The sequence below is a fragment of the Exophiala spinifera genome, assembly GCF_000836115.1.
Source record: "Exophiala spinifera strain CBS 89968 unplaced genomic scaffold supercont1.1, whole genome shotgun sequence".
Classification (NCBI taxonomy): Eukaryota; Fungi; Ascomycota; class Eurotiomycetes; order Chaetothyriales; family Herpotrichiellaceae; genus Exophiala; species Exophiala spinifera.
In genome coordinates this window covers 3,493,797-3,518,360 of record NW_015622513.1, presented here as the reverse complement: position 1 = coordinate 3,518,360, position 24,564 = coordinate 3,493,797, and the positions used below count along the sequence as shown (strand labels likewise).

The following is a 24,564-nucleotide window of genomic DNA, read 5'->3' as shown; positions in this document are numbered from 1 at the left end:
CTTAGCACTCAATGCATTGACTTGCTATTTTCAGAAGACCCAACTGTCTTGTCAAAATCGAAGAATGTTGCTACGGATACTAACATTCCTCGCTCCTCTCTGTCCCTCATATCTACGCATCATATGGCCGTTGCGTTCGTTGCTAGCCAATGAGCAAAGTGGCTGGCCAAGGTGGGCTTACTCGACCAGATTGGAGCTCCGTGACAGTCTAGACAGGATACTAGCAAAATACCGTTCAGTGATCACTTGTATACTGTATACAGCCCGTTACGATGATCTCGAATTTACATTAAAATCATTCATTGTTTCTCTGAGGATGTTGTGGCCTCAGATCAAAGAACCCTAGGAACCAACATGAATTCGAACAGCTTCCCCCCAAGGGTGACCCGAGGCACATTCTATGTGTCATTGCATTTCGACCGCCGTGGCGAACTTGCACCAGGTCTACACGTCTTTGCTAAAGAGGTTCAAACCTCCTTTGATCCTCGAGCTCGTTCTAAAGCCTAGGGATTTTGTCAAGGCCAGCTCGGTATGTTCTGATAGCGAGGGAGCAGATCTTAATTCATGAGAATTCGCTGCACGAATCTATTCTCCAGAGAAAAACTAATATTACATAGAGTGATTAACTGTACATTGTGTCATCAACATCTCAATTACTTTCAGCTGTCTGGCAGATTCCACTTCAGCTGCTTTGAAGGAGGTGTGGCGTCCTCGAGGACCAGCATTGGAGGTGTTTGATTCACGTCAGTGCTAGTCGAGGTGGTCAGATTTCTAACGACCGGAGGATCTCCCAACTCAGGTTTAAGTGGTGGGGTCATGGGTGTGTCTGATGCAGAGAGGACTGGCGGGCTTGTGCCAGGACGTTCAATGAGACTTGGGTCAAACTGAGGATCACCAAGGTCGCCGCCCCTGAAGTCCTCAACCTGGGATGGGTCATCTATACTGACAGGAGTAAGAGGGGTGTAAGGGTCTGACGGGCTGAGGGCTTCGTCTGCCGTGTCTTCTGACGGAAGACGACGATGGCCCTTCAAAATCCCCTGCCGTCGTCGTCCGCTTCCCGTAGAGCTTGCTCTGGTCACAGGTGGACTATGGGTTGGTGATTCCAGAGCGGTCAAATTCAGCCATTTCGAACTTGGGGACCGGGCGAGTACACTCTGTACGAAAGGCATTTCACGATAGCTGTGGATGGACCCCTTGGAGAAAATGACCAAACCGAGGCAGATCAAAATCAAAATCATCTGCAGAATGGACATCCGCTTCTGGAAAATGACCTCGTCAGCAAGAACTCCGAGCCGAGCATTGATGGCCATGTGCTCCTGTTGATAACGTTCTCGTTGCATCTCGAGCTCGATGACAGTGGACTGCCAAAGTTGGTCATACTGCTGTCGGAAATCCCGAAGTTCATTCAGGACGGTTGCATTCAGATGGTCCAAGAAAGATGTGGTCTTAGAAAGCTGCCTTTGCTCGACCTTCTGAAAGGCATCCCGGAGAGCACGAGATTGTTCTTCGATGTACTGGAGAGATAGAGACGAATTCGACTCTAGCATTTGCAGACGCTTCTGCACAGATTTGAAGAAGGATTCTTGCATAGTCGGAGCTGCGGGAGGAGGGTTCGTGTAAGAAGACGAAACTTTCGTACCACTAACCGACCCTGAAGTCGTCGAAGTCTTGCTCGTGGTAGTATTATTTGGCACTTCAGGCTTCGTTGTGGAATCTGGCGACTCCGTATCACTGGATCCAGTCTGCTTTACCGAGGACCCCGAAATAGATGATTTGTCAACGTCGGTATCAGGTACTGCTGAGGTTGAGGTCCCACTAGCAGTGAACTCCTCGCTGGTGGGTTGTGCCGTCGACGACTGTGTTTGTGCCGCTTTCGAGATTCTGCTCTCTTCGGAGCGGTCACACATTTCGTTCATCTCGGCCCCCAGACTCAGATCGCCCAACCCGTGTGAAAGGTTCGCCGGAGATGTTGGCATGTTGCTGGTCACCGTTTCGAGTGAGACCAACTGCGATGCGTTTGCAGGCATATTCTCCTCTTCACGCTCATCGGAGCCGCGCTGCTCGAATTCGACAGACGTCTCCAGCGAGACTTCAGTGTGAACAGTTTCAACCTTTGTCAACAACGGCTCCGCCACAGCCTCCGGGACCAAGGCGTCAATGTCAGCTTCGCTATTTCCATCCACTGCTTCAATTTCTTCCTCCTCTTCCTCTCCTTGTAGAGATGTGAGGTCGTGTTTGTAATCCTCATACATCGTTGTTCCATGAACTCGGATCAAGCTGACCGGGCAGAAGTACTCATTTCCGTAATGAGTTAGGAATTCGATTCGCAAATACCTGGCCCAGATGACGGGATTCTCGACCAAAAATGCCTGCAGATCGCGAGTGTTGCGCGCTTCGAAAGTACCGAGCGTCTTCCACTTGTCGATCTTGACGGGGTATTTGTCCGACACACTGACACGGAATGTCCTGAATGTAGAGCTGAAAAACTCGTAATTGGCCAGGACTATTGTGTCAATAGAGATATCGTCACAAAGCTCAAGAATAATGAATTTATTCTTAGCCGAGCACTCGTTCAACATATAAGAGTCCTTGTTCTTGCCCAGCACCGCGTTCGCACCTTTGGCTTCGGGATTCGTCTTCAAGATGGTCGCTGCACAGTCGTAAGAAGCATAGTTGAACCTCTCTTTGCAAGTGGTACCCGCATCCTTACTTCGAACACCCGCCCTCGGACCCCGACCCTGATCGACTGGCGCATCTTCAATTCCCTGACTGGTTCGCGGCGGCGGTTGCGTTGGAGGCTCGATATTGTCCGCAACAAAGCCAGAGAAGTCAAGATTTATCTCTGCATCATCGCCAAGTGCGTCCAAAGAGTCTTGGTCAAGTGTTGGCCGCCTCTTGATTTCACGTTGCTCGACTCCATGAGCTCGTCCAATATGCTCAGACTGTCCCGCCTGTTTCAGGTTCTCCTTCTTCCAATCTTCAAAGGACAAGAACTTGCCGTCCCCTAAGGGCGAATCTTCCTCTGCAGGCTCGGGGGCCGAGTTTGAGGCGTCATGGGTGGCCTCGGTCGGAGGAACTCCCGTATCAGCAGGATTCGATGTTACAGAACCATGTTTGGTCACAGATGTTTCGGATTCGGAGGTAGAGGCGGGGGAGCGTGTGGCCGTGGAGGACACGAGCGAGGAAGCGTTGGAGTTATCTGTAGTGATCTGAATAATAGATTCAACATTCGCGGTCGAGTCAACCACAGCGTCAGTTGTAGTGGAAGCCGAGGTCAAATTGACCGTGCGAGAGGAAGTTATGCATTGCTGCCGTAGGCTATGTGTAATGTAGTTCGCCGTGCGAGACGGACAAGTGCCAGGCGGAAGAGAAGAGGTGCCAGACGCCGAGGTTGTGGCAGCGGCGACATCGAGTAGAGACAAGATGAAAAGGGCTCCTTCAAGATACCACATCTCTTCCAAATGCGATGGAAGCTGGTTGTCGAGACATGGGTATTCTGGTGTTCTTAGTACCTAGGTATATAAACTTATACCATGACAGGCGCGAAAGATATCATGGTGCAGCTCAATCAAGGGATATGAGGGATACCTGTTGCGTACAATACCTAATCTTGTGTCGCCGCGATTCAGAGATGCGGATCAACCTTAACCCGTTGCCAAGAAGGGATGCCCCAGATTCTTAGTCATCCTCAGCCTCGTCCAGCCTCGTCCAGCCTCGCCAGTCTAAGAATTCTCCTCCAGGCTTGTGCAGCGTCGAGAATTTTGTGTTATGGATTTCGTGTCGTGCAATCATTCCAAGCAGGATACACCTTCTTTATCGCTTGGGAGCGGAAGCTCCATGTTCTGGCTGTGGACTTACACTTGCCAGGCTCTCGACCTCAAGGCGTATCTTGCTTCTTTGCTCGGACTTTGACCGCAGCTCTGGGGAGACTCCCATGCGGCTATGTCCGGCGGCCGAGCTGCCACCATGATAACTCCCTAGTCCCTCTCTACTTCGACGAGATACTCTGAAGTTCGCTCAGCAGAAAATAAAGTCCTACTGCATTGTTTGGGATATCAGCACAGACAATGGCCTCAGAATTGAGAGAATTGACGGTCTTAGCAGCCCATGACGGCTACAAAAGTGGGAGATTCACAGCTCGACAAGTGGTGGAGTACTACCTTGACCGGATCCAAAGATTGGACAAAGACCCCAACGGTCCAAACCTGAACAGTATCCTCGCCGTCTCTACCACCGCCCTCGCGGAAGCAGATGCCCTGGATGCACATCTCAAAAGCACGTCCTCGCTCAAGGGCGGTCTTCACGGTATACCCGTGGTCATCAAGGACCAAGCCGACACCAAAGGCCTTACCACGACGTACGGCTCCATTGTTGCAAAAGACAATGTCCCAAAGGAAGATGCCGCTCTCGTGGCGAGGCTGAAAGCAGCTGGAGCCATCGTTCTCGCAAAGACGACCATGCCTGGTAAGTGAAGGACTCAACCATCAACCACCTCACCATCATCATCACCACTGTTGAAGGGGAAACGTTCTTACCAAATCTACGCGACAGACTGGGCGACGTCCTGGCACTCAACATCCTCTATATCCGGAGTGACCAAGAACCCATACGATCTGGTACGCGACCCAGGTGGTTCCAGCTCCGGCACTGGCACAGCCGTCGCAGCAGATCTAGGTCTTCTAGGAGTCGGCGAGGACACTGGGGGCTCGATCCGCTTACCATCTTTCTTCTGTGGTCTCGTTGGCCTGCGATGCACACCGGGTACAATCAGCCGCTTCGGCTTGTCACCACTGCTCGTACCTCAAGACACTCCAGGCCCTATGTGCCGCACCGTCACCGACGCCGCCCTGATGCTCGACGTCCTCGCTGGTTTCGATGAACGAGACCCGTACACCGCAACGGCAGTAATCGCCGGCCCGCCGAAGGGAGGAAGTTATGCAGCCAATCTCTCCATGGAAAGGATCAAGTCAGCACGACTGGGTCTACTCGAGGGCACCCTTGGGCCAGACTCAGACCCAGCTTGCCACTCTGTAAACAAAGTCATCAACAGCGCGCTGAAGACGCTCCAAGACAACGGCACGACGCTGGTCGACGTCCGCATCCCAGACCTCGCACAAATCCTCTCTCTCACATTCACGTATCCACAGCGTTCGAGATCCGATCTCGATGCGTGGTTCGCTCGCCACACGTTCCTCAAGACCGACACAAAGGCCATCTACGGCTCGAAACAATATCACCCGGCCCTCGACCTTTTCGAAGACATCGCACTCGGGCCCGGTACGCCCGAACGTGATCCTACATTTACATCTAGGCTACTTGCGCGCGATCGGCTTCAGCAGGCCATTATCTCGCTCATGGCTAAATACGAACTCGATGCTTTGGCCTTTCCAGACTGCCAGATCCCCGCGCCATTGCTAAAAGATGCCCTCGCTCAACGCTGGCCCGCTGACACATTCCCCACGAATACGCTTGTCGCGTCACAATCGCTCATGCCTGCTATTTCTGTGCCTGTTGGGCTAACGCAGGATCAGACAGCTCCAGGCTTGCCTGTTGGCTTGGAATTGCTAGGTCTGCCGTACCGAGAGCAGACGTTGCTTGAGCTTGCCTATGGTGTCGAGCGGATTGTTGCCGCCCGGCAGCCGCCTCCACTGTAAAGCCTCGAACTTAAGGTTAGACACCTTCAATTCTGACACTACATCGAGCATTATTGGATCTCAGACGTGCAGCTCGTTCGTGGTTGTAATAAGCCCACCGAGGTCTGTTACCGGGGATTGTCTCCCCGGGATTAAATGATTTTAGTTGTGAGAATTGGAGATACAACTTTCCGACTGCTACAATCACAGGAGGGTGTATCACGTTCTGGAATGTGATGATATCGTTTTGGTGACGCTCGTGGACAGCTATCAACAGCTACTCGTTGACAACAAAGCGCCACCAATAAGTGTAGGCCGACTAAAAGTCACTTCTAAAGTCTATCATCTACTCATAAACTGTATTTCATCCTTGAACTTCAGCTCCATGTCACTGTCGTACACGGCAGCGACGATACCAGAATCTCTGTCCCATCTACAGGCTGATATGAATACAACGGCCCCGCCGGTGACGCTCAGAGCGCGTAGGGCAATAGGTCCCACATTGCCAGCCCACGACCTCCCTACCACGTAGAGGTTGCAGGAGCCGACAAGGGCATCGGTGCTGGCATAGCGAAAGCATACGCCATGGCTGGTGCCGCTGGAGTCGATGCCTCCCTCCAGAACGCTCGCTAATCTCCAGGCTGGCGCACAAGGAACGAAGCGAATCAATTCCTTCTGCGTTAGAACTTGGAACATACTCTTCAGCTCGCCGTCCCTTTGCCTCGTGAGCGATGCTGTACTCGAACCGCTAGTCCCCAAAAAGAGCACCATGTGAGCTGCACTAGTTAACTTAGCCAGTTGAGGTCACATAGCATCTATAACTCGGCCATAAAAACGGAGATAAGGCAGAGAATTATAGGCCAGGTACGGTTGCCGGGATCTAAAGACTGTTCCACGCGTTCGTCCCCTTTGACGGGACTTGTCCTTCTTGCGAGAGATACCTCCTATAAGCGAGAACCATCTTCTTGTCGAACCCGCTATCGTTATGGGGACCATGGAGACGGGACTCCACCGCGGTGTCGACGACCTTACAAACGTGTTTGTTCTTTCTTCTGACTCGGGCTCAACACAGGGTCTTTTCCAAGTTCCAAAGTCTCTGAACATCGACCCAGCCCGACAACGACGTGCTCATCGAAAATCCCGAGCAGGATGTGATAACTGCAAAAGAAGGCGAATCAAGGTATCTCGCCCACTCCTAGTTGTACCCCAGGCTCACTTACTGATGTGACGCACGATAGTGCAATGAAGAACTACCCTGTGGGAACTGTACGCGTAGGAAAGAACCCTGTCATATATCGAGACGAGCCGCCTCGGCCGTCTTGACCTCATCCTCGCCGACTCAGCCCGTGAACCTGGAGACTGGACCGAGTCCAATGGGCGCCAATGTGAACCTACTGCACATGGAACTATTTCATCATTTCCAAACAAGCACGCAGCACACCCTCGTTGGCGAATCGGAGTTCTGGGCCTATGCAATACGATTGTCCTTTCATTTCGATTATGTGATGAATGCAATTCTGTGCGTTGCAGCTCGGCACCGGGCATCGCTACAGCCCGGGGGAACGATGTACGCCACAGCAGCAAATAATCATTTGTCCAGAGCATTGGTCAGATTTCGGCATGAAATGGCTCGTCCCTTCCCTTCGATGCATCTGGATGCCTTCATCCTCACGTCTCGCTTGCTTCATTACGAGATCTGGATGGGAGACGATGTCAAGAGGCCTCAGGAAGATGTTTGCATCATGCATGGAAGAGACGCACTAACAGACCGCCTATTCTCATACTGCTCAAGTATGAAGCAGGTCTTTTTAAAGTGCGTGCCACCCGCTTTTGCTCAACCCTCTGTATGCATCTCGCACATGCAACATAATTCCCCCATCGAATTCTTGACCGCAATGAGCGAGCAGAAAAACAGCAATCTAAGGAATCAATACCGAAACCGCCTCCTACACAGTCCGATAAGCCCGGAGCTCTTAGATCTTAGCAGTATTGTTGGTACAGAGCCTGCCAAGGATACAAGCAACAAGTTTGCGGAAGCCACTTCTGCTTTGTCCGAGCATGAGGACGGCGAGGGTGAGATTGCCGAGTACGAGAGACCCGTTAGTGGCTTATCTCTCCTTCTATCATTTCTTCCCGGCGGCCACTCACAGTCAGAAGGAGAGCCTCAGAACGTCAATAGCTCTCATGTCGAGACGATACTGCCAAAGTTGGCCAGCTATATTCTCCTCTTCCCAGTCCAGTGCTACGGACCATTTGCTTCCAAGGTTCAGCAAAGCGACTTACGGGCACTGATCGTGTTGTACCACTTCTATCGTGCCGTGAGGATCCTGTTACCATCGCGCGTGTACTGGTGGGCACACCATCGTGCCAGAGCTTCAGAACAAATTCTGCACGATTGGTTGACAAGACAGATGTCTAGAAGCAAGTGAGCAGAATCACTTTTGATCGATATGCCCTCAGAGTTTGAGCAAGGTGCATTGGAGATGCACAATCTATCATCCGCCCTAACGTACTGGGTCTCGTGGAGGTATTGACAAGCCGCGAGGATAACATATGCGGGATGTTTACGAGGACTTCGAAGAAGCGACGTTCACATTACTTCATCTCCTCGTCCGAGGAACTTCGGACCACGATTGGAAGGCTATCACCAGACATCTCACACCACCAATGAGCCTGAGACCCGTGAAGAAGGGTAAGACTTCAAACGCGCAAAGACACGGCACATATCTGGCCAAGCGTTGCCACATATACTTGATATTGGCGACTTTGTCCACATATGCCCACGCAGCACCCATCCCGCACAAGACTGATAATATAGCGGGACTGAAATGTGTATAAACGATTGAAGCTAATCCTCTTCGATCGACAACCAGCGTTCGGCTACGGAAGCCTATGCGATAGGTCAACCTTTCATAGCGTCAGGCTGTCCAGCCCAGCAGGCCCCAACTCACTTTATGGTAAAGTTGCGTGGGACATGCCCACTCTAGCCAAGGCTCGAGCAGACAATCAGATGGTTTGGAGATCAATTGACTTACCCTGTTTTGTTTTACTATCACTGCCCCTTCTGGCCGCTCACATGGCACTTAGCAGATGATGCATCCAGACCCTGGCCAGCGAGGAAGATACGTCTGAGAGAAGATGATAGCCACAGTGCCGACGGACATCATCACTCCCGGACGGTGGGGTGCGAAGTTGTGCAAAGAGCCTACACATATAGCAGTATCGTCTAGGTTCTGCAATTCTCTCGCTTACAAGGAGTTCATCCCTCCACCGTACTTCGGACTCTCTGTCGCTTTCTCACCTCCACGGCACTCACAATGGAAGGTCCTTCGCGATGGCAACGCTTCAGACATGCCTTCACTTCCCCCTCCGCATTCCACGAGGCCCTGAGACTCAAGAGCTCGACGTCCATCTTGATCAACGAAGATCTCGCGCCTTCCCCGCCGAGTAGGCAGACTTGGACAATTTGGAACTTCTTCGCCTACTGGTGGAGCGAGTCCTGGAACGTTTCGACATGGTCCGTCGGTGCCTCGTTCATCACCCTGGGTGCAACTATTCGTGACGCTCTGCTCGTCGTCTTCGTTGCCAACCTGCTCTCTGCGGTGGTCATCGTACTCAACGGTCGAGCTGCTTCGAGATACCACATCGGGTATCCCGTCATATCCCGGTCCAGCTTCGGCATCTACGGCGAGTACTTTGTCGTCGTCCTACGGTCGATCCTGGGTATCATCTGGGGCGGTGTGCAGCTCTACTTTGAAGGCCAATTCATCTCGGTTTGCCTCAGATGTATCTTTCCCGGGTGGACGAAGATCCACAACAGTATCCCAGCGAACCAATACATCACCACGCAGGTCATGGTCGGGTTCTTCCTGGCCTTTTTGTTCACGATTCCATTCCTCTTCATCCACACCTCCAAGATCCAACATCTCTTCAGCGTGAAGTCTGTCATCATGCCCGCCGCGGGTTTGGGGATCGTTATCTGGGCCACAAGCAAGAACGGTGGAGTGTCTTCCGGAAGTCTCGAGAGTTCGGTTGCCAAACCCTCCACCTCCGTACTGGCGTGGGGGATCATCTCACAGTTCAACTCGGTCATGGGAGCGAACTCTGCCCTTTTGGTGACGGTGCCTGATTTGGCGCGATACTCCAGGACCAGGAATGCTCAACTCTGGGGCCAACTCATCAGTCTACCGATTGGGCAGACTCTCTGTGCTGCATTTGGTGTCATTTCAACTGTACGTCTTCGTGTTTCTCTTTCACGACCCATTGATAATGATGGCCGTTGTGGTGATCCCTCTCTCCTTTTCCACGGATTTACCAAGCAATACTAACTGTTTGGTCACCTTGACTCTTCAGTCCGCCGTTTTGAACATGTACGGTCAAGCTTACTGGAACCCATACGATCTCCTCAACGGCATTCTCGACGAATCGTACTCGTCCAAAGCACGCGCAGGAGTCTTCTTCGCGTCTGCTAGTTTCGCCTTTGCCACCCTCGGCACCTCGATCGCGTGTAACTTTATCCCATTCGCCGCGGACGTCACCTGCCTGTTGCCAAGGTACATCAATATCGTCCGCGGTCAATTGTTATGTTTGGTGATTGCATTTGCAATTGTGCCCTGGTACGTTTTCATCAGACCCTTTTTCCATTGCTTCATTGCTTCATTTCTTCGTCATCCCGTTGCTTGATTGTCTTTTTTTTTCCCCTTCCCTCCTTGCGCTACTTTCTAGCTCCCCTCTCCCCTCTCCCTGCTTCCCCTAGGAATGATATTCCCATTCTGACGTGTCTCCCCTACACAACAGGCGCATCGTCGCGACTGCAAACGGCTTCCTCAACTTCCTCGGCGGATACTCCATCTTCCAGGGCCCCGTCGTCGGCATAATGCTGGTCGACTACTTTTTCATCCGCAGGGGCAACCTCTCCCTCGCGGACCTCTTCACCCTCTCGCCGCACGGCCGCTACTACTTCTTCCACGGCTTCAACCTGCGCGCCTTCGCCGCCTTCGTCGTTGGGTTCCTGCTGCCCCTGCCCGGGTTCGCGGCCAGTTTCGGCCACGACATCGGCGACGCCGCCACGCACATGTACGCCCTGGGCTGGGTGCTGAGTTTCCTCGTTGGCAGCCTGGCTTACTACGTCATCTGCGCCGCCTGGAAGGTCCCGGGTCACGAGGAGGTTCGGGGCATGCCGTTCGAGGCGCAGGTGGCCGAGGCCGGTGCGTTCGACCCGACCGAAGAAGTGACGGTCGGATTCGAGAGCGGCGAATCCGATGCGAGTACACGCTCGGCTACCAAGGAGGAGGATGGGTCGAGTGGATCACGTAAAGATGCCCATGTGGTTGAGAAGATGGCTTAATTTGTTGGATACCTGTCTGTCTAATTTACAAACTTAACCCCCTGCAGTACATAGCTCGGTCACCCATCTATGAACTTAAACTCCCTGCAGTACATGGTCCGGTCATCAATCTATGAAAGAACCCACTCCCTAAGTTCATTTGCTGAATCGAGTACATCATACACGTGACTGGTTGTCTGTCTGAGACTCGTATGGGGGGGCCTTGTGCGTATGATATCGAGGCATGCCGTAGATCTGTCTATCTACATACCTACCTGCCACCTTCGTTGGAGGCTTTTGGGTGTCTGAACCCTTGACACGGTAAATACCAACCCACTAGTACAAAGTATATCTCAATCACCCCAACACTTCACACTGGCTTTGGCCTGTTTTTTCCAAGGCATTTCGAACACCAATTATACGACGTGCGATGTCTGTACGTATAACGTTGTTATGGCTGGGACCTGGACACTTTACTTGTACCTTGTACACAGTCCGTAGCTCATAGTTCATGAATACCTGTCTGAATTGGTACGAGGTGGCGATAAAAGTCAAAATAGAGTGATGTCCAGCCAATATTATTCACTACCAGTCTACTTACGATCATACCGTTTGCTATCCTCACCTTGTCATGATGCAAGATATGTATACACATCAGGCAGTCAGGGAGGGTGCACTGTCGCAGGTACATGGCTCGTACTTTCACACGGTTCTCCGGCCCAGCGTCTCAAAAGGCAACAAGAGACTCAAGATGATCAACAGACCGAACAACGAGCCGCAAATGAACAACGGCGCCGTAGTTTCGACGTTCGCATAGCTTCCGACCAAGACACCCACGATGCCACCTACCCTGTTCAGAACCACGCAGATAGCGTACCCTGTCGCCCTGTGTGCGGCGGGGAGAATCTCAGGCGTGTAGGCGTATATCGTCCCGTAGTAGATGTTGCTGGCGGCCGAAATCGCACAAGACACACCTACGTTCTGCGCGGGCGTTTTGATCTGTGTATACCCGAACTGCAGAGCCGTCGTGATGGCGGCGCCAACGGCCAGTGTGCCCCGTCGACCGAAGTAGCGAGTCTCCACGAGCACCGCGGCGATGATGGGTCCAAAGAGGCCGGAAACCTGGTTGAGTGCGTAATTGCGCCAGACGGTGTCTGTCGAATTCAGAAAAAGCATACACGGTCAGCGGGGGTCAATGCTCTGGACAGTTCCAAACAACACTCGATGGAAAAACAAGGGATTGCTCGGGCGACGACTCACAGTTACTGTTTGATCCGGTATCTGCCCCTCGGGTTTTCAGATAGTACGGTAAGAAAATGCTAAACAGCGGTGACACGGTCCCGATGACAGTCCAGTTGGCGATGATCATGATTGTCGAATACGCCAGACGCTTGGTTTTGAACAGCTGGGAGAAATGCTGTCGAAGTCGCAAGGCAGAGAAGACGCTCTTCTCGGTGTGCAGCACGCGGCCGATACTTTCCAACCTCTCCACCGTCAGCGAGAAGGGGCGATTATACTGCTGTGCAATTTTTGCGAGGGAGGCCACGACCTCCTCGTCGCGGTTTTGTGAGATCAACCACTTCGGCGTCTGTGGCATGCGGATGACCAGCACACGAAGAGTGGCGATGACGAGGACAAGCGCGCCGCAGGTGAAATGGAGATATCGCCAGCCCCAGTTGTCTCCCCAAGTACATTCGGCCACCGTGGCATCGGGGTCGCAAGAGTAGTTACTCATGAATCCCCAGGCGAGAAAGCCGGTGATCATGTAACCTATAGCCCACCAGACGGCCATGAATGTCACGAGCCAATAGTGACTTGCGGGGAGGAACTCAATCAAGTTGGTCGCATCGAGGATGTAGTTGCCTCCAGCGCCTGCCGAGTAGATGGCTACCCTGTCACAAGGTTAGAGAAGAGGCGCCCGACATCATGGCAGAGTTTCCAACCTACATGGCAGAGAAGGAGATGTAACTAGGCATGGCACCCGCAATAAGCACAAACAATGCACAGATGAATAGACTGCTGTTGAACGCTATGCGTCGACCGATGATGTCGGCGCTGAACCCCCAAACGGCAGCACCGACTAGGAGCCCGACTTGAGACGCCAGAGACACGCCAGCAATGTGCTTGCTGGGATTGCCAAATTCTTGTGCCACGGCTGGTTGTGCAATAGATTGGCACACAATCAACAGCTAAAACAAACGGGAGAAGGCGTTAGTAGTATTCGCCAGATTGAGACAGAAAAGGAGCTCACCGAGTCTACGGTGTAGCCAAACCCATTCAAACAGAACAGCTTCCATTGCCATGGGGTCATGCCAATCTCGTCAATCGCATTGTTTGTCAACGCCATTTTCTTTGCCAAAACGGGGTCTATGGCGCTGGTATCGTATATTTCTTTGTGTAGATCGATGCTGTCTTCCTCATTCCCCGACGAGTTGAGGTCGTTCTCGTCAACACCGGAGGCCTTGACCTCGCCAGCCCCAAGGACCGCCTCATGCGAGGGACGCGGTGGAGGCACTGGTATGGAAGACATGTTCCGATGGACGACAAAGCAAGATGATCGGACAAATGTACGTCGAAAAGTCGTCGCCTCCCGTCCAGGCTGCTGTGCCAATCCTCTTATACCAGACCGTAGAAGACGCATGATAAGGATCTTGATATTGTAACATAGCTTTGTTTCTAGGTGCAATCACGCCTTGCCGAGCAAGATTGCGACAGAGACCAAGACTGGAGGCTCTCGATACCTCCAAGCACGATGGCATGGGGGCTAGGCTGGCATGTTTCGTCGCATTGCTCACGTAAAGTTGCAGCCGCCAATCCATGGCGGGTGAAGCCAGACATGTCCATCGCATATGATTAAGAAATCATTGGCTTCTCCGTGGCCGCGATAGTAGTAGCTCAACGCCACAAGCGCATGGGATACTTTTCCCTGGTTAGAGAGACACGGGGACCGTTATTGAACGTATGAGTTCCGACGGAGGTTCAACGATCATCGGCCCTTGTAGTCTTCGCCGTGCCCAGGACCCAATAGCATGGAGTCGAAGGTGGGCCCGGGGATCAACCATGCAGTCTTATAAACCGTGAGATAGCACGTCAACCGTGATAACGATTGCGAAGCATCTCTTTCGCCTAATGAGCCTTCGCAAAACAACTCGGCCCATTGCTCATCCTTGTCAGGTATGGCGAATGGTCGTCTCCCGCAGATATCCGCTATGCAGGTATGTGCCCTCGATGGATGCCTCCAGATACGCTCCTCTCCATACGAGGGCGGCCGGGGAGAGGATATGAAGACCTGACAAATGCGCATCTCGGGCTGTTTTCCGCAAGAAGTACTTATTCGCTGGGGTCTTCTTTGCATTCTCCTTATCACCTCCTGCAGGCACCTCCAAGGCTAAGCGACCAAAACAGCAACTACCATGAGCGCCACACGTACCGGAATCACCGAGCAGGTGCTCGCTTATCGTGCACCTAATCCTCAAGTTGAAGTCTTTGAGCCTCCCAAAGATCGCGCCTTTTTCGCAGACCCTGAGAAGAAAAGCCTGTTCGCTGCAGTCAAGCAAGTTCGACATCTCACCCCCTATATCGGGACGGAGTTGGTTGGAGTGCAACTCAGTCAACTCAACGAAGCACAAAAGGATGAACTTGCCCTGTTGGTGGCCGAGGTTGATGATGATTCCATGTCATGGCTGAAGCGCTCCAGTGCTGACAATGGCGCAGAGAGGCGTAGTGTTCTTCCGAGACCAGGACATTACGCTGGAGCAACAGCACGAGCTGACTAGGCACTATGGCATCGTAAGTAGACACCCCGGAGAGTGGCCTCTGACGCTTGGTTCGGTGGATGCTGATACTCGCGATCTATAGCAAGACCGAGATCCCAATCAGCAGGATCCCCGTCACGTTACCATCCTCGGCCGCGATAAGTAAGTACCTGCAGACGCCTCTTGCCAGACAGCAAGACTGATTGTTGACAGCGACATCCGAGCGTATGGCGATTTTTCGGGTGAATACCATTCAGACCATTCTCATGAAGCCAACCCTCCAGCATACACCATGTTACGAATGGTCAAAACCCCCGAGTTTGGTGGCGACACCATCTTCACCAGCCAGACGGCATTGTTTGATAAACTGAGCGCGCCGTTTCAGAAGCTGTTTGAGGGCCTTCATGGCGTCCACAGCTCCGAGGTATGACATGTGTCTTCCGCCAGAATGGAAGAAGAGGCTGATATCCCAACGATAGGTCACATTCCTGGCATCGGTCAACGCTGGCTATCAGCCATTCCGTGCGCCGCACAGACATGAGCACCCCTTGGTAAGGGACCACTCCACTCCAGTAAATGGCACTGGTGAACATCATTGGCTGATACCGTGAACAGGTTCGCACGCATCCAGTAACCAAATTAAAGTCCCTCTTTTATAACCCGCTGTTTGTTATCCATATTGCCGAGCTCAAGGGTCAAGAGGGCATCCATACGCTCAACTTCCTGCGCGAGCATCTTCATGCTGCCGACGACCTCACTGTCAGGTGGAAATGGGAGGCAGGCAGTGTGGCATTCTGGGACAACCGAGTCGTTGCTCACAGGGCTCTGCCTGGAGGTTATGACACGTCGCTCAGGGAAGGCAAGCGCACAGCCATCTTCGGCGAGGTGCCATTCTTTGATCCTTCAAGCGAAACCTTGAGCGAACGCCTCAAGAAAGGAAAGGAGGAACAGGCCCAGGATAAAACAGTGAAGCTTTATTTCAGTAACTAGACCCTGTGCGGAATCCAGCAAGCATACCTTGTTGCTTGATCGGCACGATGGATGTGCTTGGGCTAGATAGCTTTCAACAAGATGATCAACCCTCCCTCCTTATTCGGCCATTCATGCATAGTTGAAGGTCTTGTACAGCAACTTTTCCTTGTCGTCCTGCTTCACCCAGACCGCCGCTTTGTTGTCCTTGTCAGTCGCTCCCACCTTCAAGACGAACCTGGAGACCTCGAAACTGATGCCGCCCATCAATTGATTGGTTGCCCAGACGGGAGCCCCTGCAAAGGACTTCGTGCCGGACCCGTCGTCGAGGGCAGCACCGAAGGTGTACCCGTTGATGGTGGAAAGGTAAGCTCTTCCCACTTCGCGCTCATCTTCCCAGATGTAGTTGAATACGCAGGTGATCTTCTCGGGGGTAGAGGTGACTGGTGATTTCTCTGTGCGAGCCAGGGCGACCGTCACCGTTTTCAGAGATGCCATGTCGGAAGCAAGAACAACTGGGATAGGTGACACAAGTTACGGTTCAAGTCAAGTGAACTGATGGATGTTGTGGTTCTTTTCAAGTTTGATTGTCAACGAGGACATCTAGCGTACCACCCATACCTATACCCGTGCCAAAGACCTCAGCTTCCGGCATAAAGCAGGGCACGAAGTGTCATTTGAAGATTTTTGAGATGCATATAGCTGAACTTGCGGATTTACTTCTTAGGGTTAGGTTTTGGTGAGTCAACGCGGCTTGAAGGCGGTCGGATACGAGATGATGACATGGACCTTTTGCAGGAGCTGAGCTTCTCGCACTTTTACGGAGTTGTCACATGGCTGCGAGGCACGACCGAGCCTGTGATAGCCCTCGAGGCTGGATGAGGGACTGCAGCCGTTATGCCTGTGCCATAGGGTCTCTGCAGGAGCACAATCTAGACCACGTTCTGAAGCCCGGGAAGGTCTAAGTCAAGGAGTCCTTTGGAGCTGCGGTGATCTTCCATTCAGTGACACTAGATCCAATGGTGATCAGCTCTACAGCAGCTGCAGGGTCTGCGTGGAGTGAACAGCGAGGTTGAGGTCTAGACTCGCCGTCACCGATTGAAAGTCAGATGCTGTATTTGAAAGACAGAGATCTGTCTGCCCTTCAGTCCCGTGTCAGGGGTCTCGTGTTCCCAAATTCGAGTTGTCTGTGTCTAGCTTGGATCCAGCACTTCTTCGCGACGATCATGCTTTGTCATCATTGACTTACGTCTCTCATCGCTCGATTCCGCCGAGAGAGCGGGTGGCTGCGTATAGTGGGTCGACGGCAGGTTTCAACCGCCGAGTCGGCGGAAGAACGATAGCGGTTGATCGGCGTCTCCAAGACGGTCCTGCCGCTGGATGAAGACACACCACCGTCGCCGGAGTGAGCTGATGGTGGCGTCCCATCCTCACTTTGATCGGAAAGCATGAACGCGGATCAACAGTGTGAGCGAGGCGAAGTCGAATCCAAACGCAAAAGGCTCAGGAAAGGGACGCACAGCTGCTGGGAGTGCAAGCGGAGAAAGGTTCGATGCACATTTGCGTCCTCAACAGACTCGACTTGTATCACCTGCCAACGGCGCGGTACAAGATGCATCGGTCAGGATGTTCCCGAAGAGGAGTGTCCAGTGGACGATGGCGCTGGCAGCATGGAACGAGTCGAGGCACTCCTGAATAAGTTGGTCAAGAATATCGACCACAGGACGACAGAGGATCGACCGAGGCGCCAGTCAGTACAGACCCAGGAGAGCCATGGGCGAATGAATTCCTCCAGAGCAGCCAGTCGTCCGCCGCCTGCGCCGTCAGTTAGCTCGCGTGAATCTCCAGCGGTGTGTTCAAGAATCCATTATCCCGTTCTTCAATACTGACTCCGGCCTAGGGGGGCATTCTTCAAGGTTCGAGAGATTGGAATGCCTTCCTCACTGCTCCGTCAGATTGCACGCCCGAGTTTCAAGCATCTCCGATATCGTGGACGTCGGTTTCCAAGGCAAGTGGCCAGGACAAGATCTCACAAGCCCTCTTTGCATCCTTTCCCTCTCAAAACGAGATCAATACTCTAATGAAAGCCAACCCTGGTTTTTCGCAAATCTGTCCTCGCATCAAGTCTGGGTTCTTCCACAGAAGTACAGGAGAAATTGCGGGCGCGGCGAAGGAACTAGGACCTCAGACTCACCCAGTTCTTTTGGCTAAGCACATGCTCATGGTCGCAGCTCTACTGATGGGTTTCCCGCGGCATCAACAGGCCCCCGGCGTACTCGAACACCATCACAGCGTCATGTTGAAACTTGCAGATGCCGCCATCAGCCTTGTGACGACGAATGATGAGTTTTCAAGTTCGCTAGAGAGCCTGGAATGCATCCTACTTGAAGGGCAACATCATTCCAACTGTGGGAATATCCGACGAGCATGGCTCGCGCACAGAAGGGCTCTGATGGTGGCTCAACTTCTCGCTCTTGACAGGGTCAACGGACCCGCGCCGAGAAGACTCGATCCTGAAACGAAGACCAACAGGGCAAGTTTATGGACACATGTTCTCTACGTCGACCGCTTCGTCTCTCTGATGCTTGGCCTCCCCCCCGGCAACACCGACATTACTAGTAACCCCGAAGTGCACGCCGCACCCGCAAACGAAAAGCCAAGGGAGGGTCTAGAATCCTTCCACGCCGTTGTGTCCGTGAAGATCTTTGAACGAAACCAACTCCGTCCCTCGCAGCAGGTCATGGCCCAGACTCTGGAAATTGACAGGGAGCTTCGAAAGACGGCAGAGACCATCCCGGCCAATTTCTGGAGGCCGGCAGAATGTAGCGGCATGCAAACCGACACAGAAGACGCTCTCGAGGAAGCCTTGCGAATAAGGGACCACGTAACGCACTTCTCCCTGCTCAATCAGCTGCATTTGCCGTATCTCCTGTGTCCAAGTTCTGGTCTGAACGAGTACTCCCGAACATCGTGCATCTATGCCAGCCGTGAGATCTTGAGTCGGTTCATCACCTTTCGCACCTTGAACACCATCTCAGCGTGCTGCCGCCTAGCCGACTTCCTCGCCGTCGTGGCCGGCATAACTCTGGTGTTGGCACACATTGACGGGCATCGCGTGGCAAAGAACGGCAACGCCCTCTCGCACCAGCGATTGGGGGACAGGGCGGTAGTCGAAAAGGTTCTCGAGGAGGTCGAGGTCATCTCCAAGCCGAACGACGACATGCTAACTGCCAAGTGTGTGGACGTGCTGCGGCGGCTGCTGCGCATCGAGGCGGATGCCGCCGAGTGGCATGAAGAACGCACAGACGAGGCCAAAGGAGCCGGAAACGGCCGTGACGACGGGAGAGATAGCAATGGCATTTTTTTGATGACGGGCCCATACTGTGGCACGTTCAAGGTGTCAAAACGTGGGATCGAGTTCCTTGAGGAAGGGCCCGACGACGCTCCATCGCCTGATCATCCGGGCCAAGGCATCAAGCTCGGCGGCATCGGGACAATACGAGTCGTCGAGGGCACGATCGCGGACGATCATGAGCGCGAGCTTCCCACGGCTGCGCTGCAGATGGGAGTTGGGCGGCAGCATGGCTATGTCTCACCACCTTCCGAGAACGACCAACCACCACATGCACTCACGGACGCGGACAACCTGCAGATGACTAATGCCAGTGCCCTCCCGTCTGATGACTTTATGATGCAGAACACCAACATATACCCTGCCAGCGTCACGCCGGGTGCGAACGAGTGGGCAATTCCTGGCATGGACGGAGTGTTTTTCGACAGTCTGATCATGATGCAGATGGACCCGCAGGCTGCGAATGGAGATGCAAGCAGCGACTGGACCCGATCAATGAATGCCTATACAGGGTGATGGTATTGGCGAGCGTGAGCGATGTGATATCCATACATACATACATACATACATACATACATACATACATACATACATGTACGCGAACGTAGCTTGGTCGCTAAGCGACAAGTCGGTCTCTTTCTCCCTTTCCAAGGAAAACTTCGAATCCTCCGAGGAGTTTCCCGGTCGTTACGGCAGAAGCATCAATAAAAGTGCAATAAATAGCAATGCGTGCTTGCGGCTTGCTTGCTTGTCTGTGCGGTGCGGAGTAGGGACGAATTTCTATCAATCTATCAATCTATCAATCTATACACATGTAATTATGCATCATGGTCCTTTTTTCAACCAAGTGCCCAACTGAACAATATCTCAGTCCACCGAGGAAGAGCATAGGCATCCAAAATATAATATGGTGCCGCCGCCGTCCTGAGGAAATCGAACAACAAAACACGACCAAAGAACAGCTACGCGGATTTCATACCCTCGCAGCGTATGAAATGACATGATCGTACCACTCACCCCTGCTCACCGACCGGCCTAGTGGTTCTCGGCACCCAGGACTCGGGACTCAGGCGGCTGCACCTCCCTCTATATTCTCCAGGTCGTCCGGGTGAAGCCTCGTCCAAGGCGCACACATCGACGCCAAGAAGGCGGCTCCGAAAGTGCCGGTTCCGATGGCAAAGACCGACTTGAGCCCCTGCATATACGCGGCCACGATCCCGGGGACTTGGGCAGGAGTGAAGACTCGGCGGATCTCGGTGGCTCCCGTGACGAGGACCAAGCCGGGGTCGACCCCTGGCGCGGTGGATCGAAGTGTCGATATCAGCTTGTTGTTGAAGGCCGATTGCGCCGCCGAGAGGGTGAATGAGCCGCCGATCATTTGGAAGACTTTACATTGTCATGATTAGCCGGGGGGGTTTGTTCTTGATCTGCTCTTACTCCCTCACCCATTCATCCATTCACCCACTCACTCGGAGCAACCAGCCACACCAATCATGGAAGTATGTGCTTTCAGGGAGGAAAGGATGAGGAGGAGAGCATAAACACTGGTTATTGCAGTACTTACAGAAAATCATTGCCGTAGCAGTGGCCATGTCCTCCGGTTTCGAATGAACCTGAACCACAACGATGGCGGTTTGAAACGTGAAGCCGATGAAGATACCGCTCAAGATCTGGTATCCGATCCATTTGCCCGTGGACGTGTGGATGTCGAGCGTGTACAAAAGGCCGCACGACACCATGCCCAGTGCAGATCCGCCGATAAGGAACGGAGCGGGATATCCGACCTTGGACAAGACCACGCCCTGGGCAATAGCTCCAACGGTAAGCGTGATGACAAGGGGGAGGTTGCGCACTCCAGACCCGATGGGGCTGGCGTCGAACACGCTCTGAAAATAGATGGGCAAATAGTAGAGGACGATAAAGTACGAGCCGGCGAAGAAGAACTGGAAGATGCACCCGACCCAGACAACGCGTTGTTTGAACTGTGCACACACGAGTCAGTGGGGACCGGGACCATCCGTCGTTTCTTGCCTGCCTAGCTCCAGAGTATACAATTCTGACCCTATGGTGATAGAGACAGAGAGTGAGAAGGGGGAACGTGTGTCCGCATTACGCACCAATCTTGGAATCAGCATGGCTCGTTCACCCTGGAACATTTCCCACAGTATATACGCGGCAGTTATGACGACGAATCCGACGAGCAAGCCGACAACAACGCTGCTCCCCCAAGACTCGGTCTGTCCGCCGCGCTGCAGCGCGAGGACGTACGAGACGATGAGGCCCATGACGAGCATAGCACCGATGAGGTCCAGTTGAAGCAACTTCTCCCTGGGAGTGGCTGGAGTTGGCTTCGCGTCGGCCGGGGTGTTGAAGAAGAAGAACAACATGGCCAGGGCCACACCGCCAATGGGCAAGTTGATGTAGAAGCACCATCGCCAGCTGACTTTGTCGGTGAAGACGCCGCCGAGGAGAGGACCAAGGACGCCTGCGATGCCGTAGGTGGCCCCGTTGAATCCAATCACCGCCGGGCGAGACTTGGGCTCTACGATGAACCCGATGATGGTGAATGCGCCTGTGCCGACGCCGGCGCCGCCGAGGCCAGCAAGGGCCCGGCCGACGATCAAGGTCGTGGGGCCCTGTGCGACGGCGCAAATCAGGCTGCCCAGCTCGAAGACGACGATGGAGGCGAGGAAGTAGATCTTGAGGTTGAAGTACTTGAAGAGCTTGCCCCATGTGGATTGGAACGTGCCAAAAGTCATAAAATATGCAGAGCTGTACCACGACACGTTGTCAAGACCGTGAAATTCATCTGTAATTCTTGGAATCGCCGTGGCAATGATCGTCTACGATCAAGAAAGGGCTGTTAGTCCAGATCGATTGCTGCTGTGGGAGTTTTGGAGGGTATGTACTGACGTTGTCCAGAGCTATGAGGAAAGTGCCCAGCATCAAAGACGCGACCACAATGGCGAGTCTCTTGCCATGGTAGTATTGGTCCGCAGCCTCAGGTTTGTCGAGAGGTTTCGAGGACTCGGGAGGCGTGCCTTGGTCTTCAGGCTTCTGTGTCTCTGAGAGGTTGGAACTTTGGGTAGGCTCATAGTCGACTTGTGGTTCCTCGGCTTTGGGATGAGAGCTCGTCATTTTCGGCTCCAGGAATGTTCTGCCGCGTTGAAGGCTTTATGTACTGAGAGGGTCTGAATCGAGCGGGTGTGAGCCTGGCGGCTTGCTCTTATATGAGCTTCATGTTGCGGCTTCTCGGAGGAGATAAATCCCAACGCTCCATCCTAGATCTTTCTAGGTCCGAAACTAAAAGTACCGCGTGCTGTGCTTCTCATTGTGAGCTCCTCCACTGTGTCGACTCAGGCCCGAAACTGAAGTCCATCATCATGTTTATTCCGCCGAAGCTCGGAGAAGTGATCAGACACCGGGTCGTCTTGACACCGAGTTCCAATGGTGACCTAGTCATTATACCTGAGGATAGTCAGTTGCAGACACCTACACGATTCATGCACGCTGACAACCCATCAAGAAAGTGACTCTATTCCCGTCGTTGGCCACAATGTGAAGGTGAGTATGAGAAACGGGAGTGCGAGATAGGACAAGTACCTGGTACGGCGGACCGCAAAGTCCGTGTAGGCAAATCGCCTTGGGTTATTTTCTAGTGGTATCAACTTTACACCCAATTCCTTCACAAAACATTCCTCTACAGGTCATTACAGAAGGAAGGCCGCCCTGTTGGTCTTGCCGATTGTGATGCACAATGCGAGAGCAGACTGGGAATCAGACCTAGGCCAATCACTCGTCACCTGGGAGAAGGGCGAAAGCGTAGAGCTCAGAGCAACCCCTCGAGTTCCTAGACCCTAAACGAGTTGTGAAGCGACTCCGGTTGCTTTGCTTTGCTGAGAATAAGTATACCCTCAGGAAGGAGGCTCATTGGCCAAGGATTTTCTCGCTCGCTATGTGCTTCCCTCCCCCCGAGCATGAACTGTTCAACTCCTTACCCAAGAAACTGGCACAGGATCTGCCAGCAGCGTTGTCAACGCAGAATGCTGTTAGCGTATAGTAGAATGGCCGCTCAGGTACAAGATCTCATCTAACCTGCTTCAGGCTTCTTGCCTGACACAAAATGCCATCTCAAGTATAAGTGTAACGTGGGATCCCGAAATTCACGTTTGACCTGCGCCATCACGACCTCGGTGTATTCCCTGCTGTAGCCCAGTATCCGGACGAAATATGCCAGCATGAAAGATGGTACTGATTGAGTCATCTGCACTCGCATAAGTTTTCCCAGCTCTTTCAGCTTGGGATCCTTTGGCCAAGGTCCAATGGGGATCTGTAACCTGTCAGTGGCGAGACTTCTTGAAGAGGCGGTAATACGGGACCTTGTGGACAACTTCCCGGACATCTTGGAATCCAGCATCAATCATCCATTGGCGGTGCTGATGAGCAATGTTGAGCTTTTTGCCGAACATGGTGCTGGCCCTGTCTACTTCATGGATCCATTGGGTACACGCGGGGGCTCTGGCCATGCCACCGTCATCGCTGTTCAGCCAGCATTCGTGGTCCTGAATTTCCAGCCATCCCCCTGGGGACAAGTTGCGGTACGCCTGAGCATAGAGCTTCGGCCAGTCTGCGATGCCTCCGCACAAGGCGCGAGCGTGGATGAAGTCAAACTCTCCGACATCGTCAAAGACCCAGTCGCTCTCGGCGTCGTCGACATAAAATTGAAGATTGGGCGGAACCCATGCGGGCTGAATGGGAGAAAGGTCGGTGCCGATGACAGAAGCCGACGGGAAGAGGTCGGCACACTCGACTGCCCAGATTCCAGTGCCTGTGCCGATGTCGAGAATGCGTTGAGGTGACGGAGGGAGCTGGGTGATGAATAGATTCCCTCCTAGAATCATTTTGAAGAGATGATGAAGCAGGTCCAGACGGTCTTGTTCCTCCTCGTCGTTGGGGATTGGATATTCGCCGTCCCGGAACCCATGATAAGTGCGACCGTTTTCATATCTGTAATTGTACACCGACGACCGAAGCGACGAGCTCAGTCGCGACTGTGCATCGTCGGAGAAGGCTGAGTCTGTATCATCTTGTGATCCCTAGTAGAAGGATCAAAGAATCGCGCGGTCAATTGCTGTCGAAATATCCGACCAACGTGAAAACTTACCACTGACGCGTCCTCGGCGGAGATGAAACCATCACCCGCCGACTCTGGATAGTCGCCCTCGTTCATCTAAAGCGCGCCGGCTAGAGACAGCATCCGGGGACGAGCAGGTGGACAGCAACCAGCCGGGATTCAGGCGTCGAAGGACGATGAATCTGGAGCGAACGGAACGGAGTGCTGATTTATGGGATCCTGTCACTTTGATAGAGTTGTTGTCAACTTGCCGTGCAGCATCACTCGATCTGTCGATCAGGCTTGTTTCAGCGTGTTGAGTTTCCTTGACAGCCACCATCAGCGGGGCCATCGGCACCACAAGGGAAGCTTGAAATACTTGTACGGATGGGAGGTCGACGATCCCAGACAATCCA

At 53.1% G+C, this 24,564-nt stretch overlaps 10 protein-coding genes across 10 annotated transcripts; 5 read left to right on the top strand and 5 right to left on the bottom strand.

Annotated features, from left to right (window-relative positions):
* Positions 1 to 659: 659 nt before the first annotated feature.
* Positions 660 to 3,452, bottom strand: PV08_01289 (uncharacterized protein; the record flags this gene model as incomplete). Its single annotated transcript, XM_016375652.1, has 1 exon — positions 660 to 3,452. One exon carries the CDS (start codon positions 3,450 to 3,452, stop codon positions 660 to 662), a length of 2,793 nt encoding a protein of 930 aa, XP_016240928.1.
* A 615-nt stretch (positions 3,453 to 4,067) lies between these two features.
* On the top strand, positions 4,068 to 5,654 carry PV08_01288 (uncharacterized protein; the record flags this gene model as incomplete). The annotated part of the gene is made up of 2 exons (XM_016375651.1): positions 4,068 to 4,464; positions 4,552 to 5,654. The coding sequence occupies 2 exons, from the start codon at positions 4,068 to 4,070 to the stop codon at positions 5,652 to 5,654; spliced, it is 1,500 nt and encodes a 499-aa protein (XP_016240927.1).
* A 973-nt stretch (positions 5,655 to 6,627) lies between these two features.
* On the top strand, positions 6,628 to 8,062 carry PV08_01287 (uncharacterized protein; the record flags this gene model as incomplete). Its single annotated transcript, XM_016375650.1, has 2 exons — positions 6,628 to 6,813; positions 6,872 to 8,062. 2 exons carry the CDS (start codon positions 6,628 to 6,630, stop codon positions 8,060 to 8,062), a joined length of 1,377 nt encoding a protein of 458 aa, XP_016240926.1.
* Positions 8,063 to 8,950: 888 nt separating this feature from the next.
* PV08_01286 (uncharacterized protein) lies at positions 8,951 to 10,980 on the top strand (the record flags this gene model as incomplete). The annotated part of the gene is made up of 3 exons (XM_016375649.1): positions 8,951 to 9,865; positions 9,987 to 10,249; positions 10,431 to 10,980. 3 exons carry the CDS (start codon positions 8,951 to 8,953, stop codon positions 10,978 to 10,980), a joined length of 1,728 nt encoding a protein of 575 aa, XP_016240925.1.
* Positions 10,981 to 11,661: 681 nt separating this feature from the next.
* On the bottom strand, positions 11,662 to 13,489 carry PV08_01285 (uncharacterized protein; the record flags this gene model as incomplete). Its single annotated transcript, XM_016375648.1, has 4 exons — positions 11,662 to 12,113; positions 12,220 to 12,851; positions 12,907 to 13,148; positions 13,211 to 13,489. 4 exons carry the CDS (start codon positions 13,487 to 13,489, stop codon positions 11,662 to 11,664), a joined length of 1,605 nt encoding a protein of 534 aa, XP_016240924.1.
* An 883-nt stretch (positions 13,490 to 14,372) lies between these two features.
* Positions 14,373 to 15,704, top strand: PV08_01284 (uncharacterized protein; the record flags this gene model as incomplete). The annotated part of the gene is made up of 6 exons (XM_016375647.1): positions 14,373 to 14,618; positions 14,674 to 14,748; positions 14,818 to 14,876; positions 14,928 to 15,138; positions 15,194 to 15,265; positions 15,330 to 15,704. 6 exons carry the CDS (start codon positions 14,373 to 14,375, stop codon positions 15,702 to 15,704), a joined length of 1,038 nt encoding a protein of 345 aa, XP_016240923.1.
* Positions 15,705 to 15,815: 111 nt separating this feature from the next.
* Positions 15,816 to 16,181, bottom strand: PV08_01283 (uncharacterized protein; the record flags this gene model as incomplete). Its single annotated transcript, XM_016375646.1, has 1 exon — positions 15,816 to 16,181. The coding sequence occupies one exon, from the start codon at positions 16,179 to 16,181 to the stop codon at positions 15,816 to 15,818; it is 366 nt and encodes a 121-aa protein (XP_016240922.1).
* Positions 16,182 to 17,131: 950 nt separating this feature from the next.
* PV08_01282 (uncharacterized protein) lies at positions 17,132 to 19,551 on the top strand (the record flags this gene model as incomplete). Its single annotated transcript, XM_016375645.1, has 2 exons — positions 17,132 to 17,533; positions 17,584 to 19,551. The coding sequence occupies 2 exons, from the start codon at positions 17,132 to 17,134 to the stop codon at positions 19,549 to 19,551; spliced, it is 2,370 nt and encodes a 789-aa protein (XP_016240921.1).
* A 550-nt stretch (positions 19,552 to 20,101) lies between these two features.
* On the bottom strand, positions 20,102 to 22,173 carry PV08_01281 (uncharacterized protein; the record flags this gene model as incomplete). Its single annotated transcript, XM_016375644.1, has 4 exons — positions 20,102 to 20,421; positions 20,600 to 21,017; positions 21,153 to 21,878; positions 21,949 to 22,173. The coding sequence occupies 4 exons, from the start codon at positions 22,171 to 22,173 to the stop codon at positions 20,102 to 20,104; spliced, it is 1,689 nt and encodes a 562-aa protein (XP_016240920.1).
* Positions 22,174 to 23,125: 952 nt separating this feature from the next.
* PV08_01280 (uncharacterized protein) lies at positions 23,126 to 24,265 on the bottom strand (the record flags this gene model as incomplete). The annotated part of the gene is made up of 3 exons (XM_016375643.1): positions 23,126 to 23,365; positions 23,415 to 24,131; positions 24,200 to 24,265. 3 exons carry the CDS (start codon positions 24,263 to 24,265, stop codon positions 23,126 to 23,128), a joined length of 1,023 nt encoding a protein of 340 aa, XP_016240919.1.
* Positions 24,266 to 24,564: the final 299 nt, after the last annotated feature.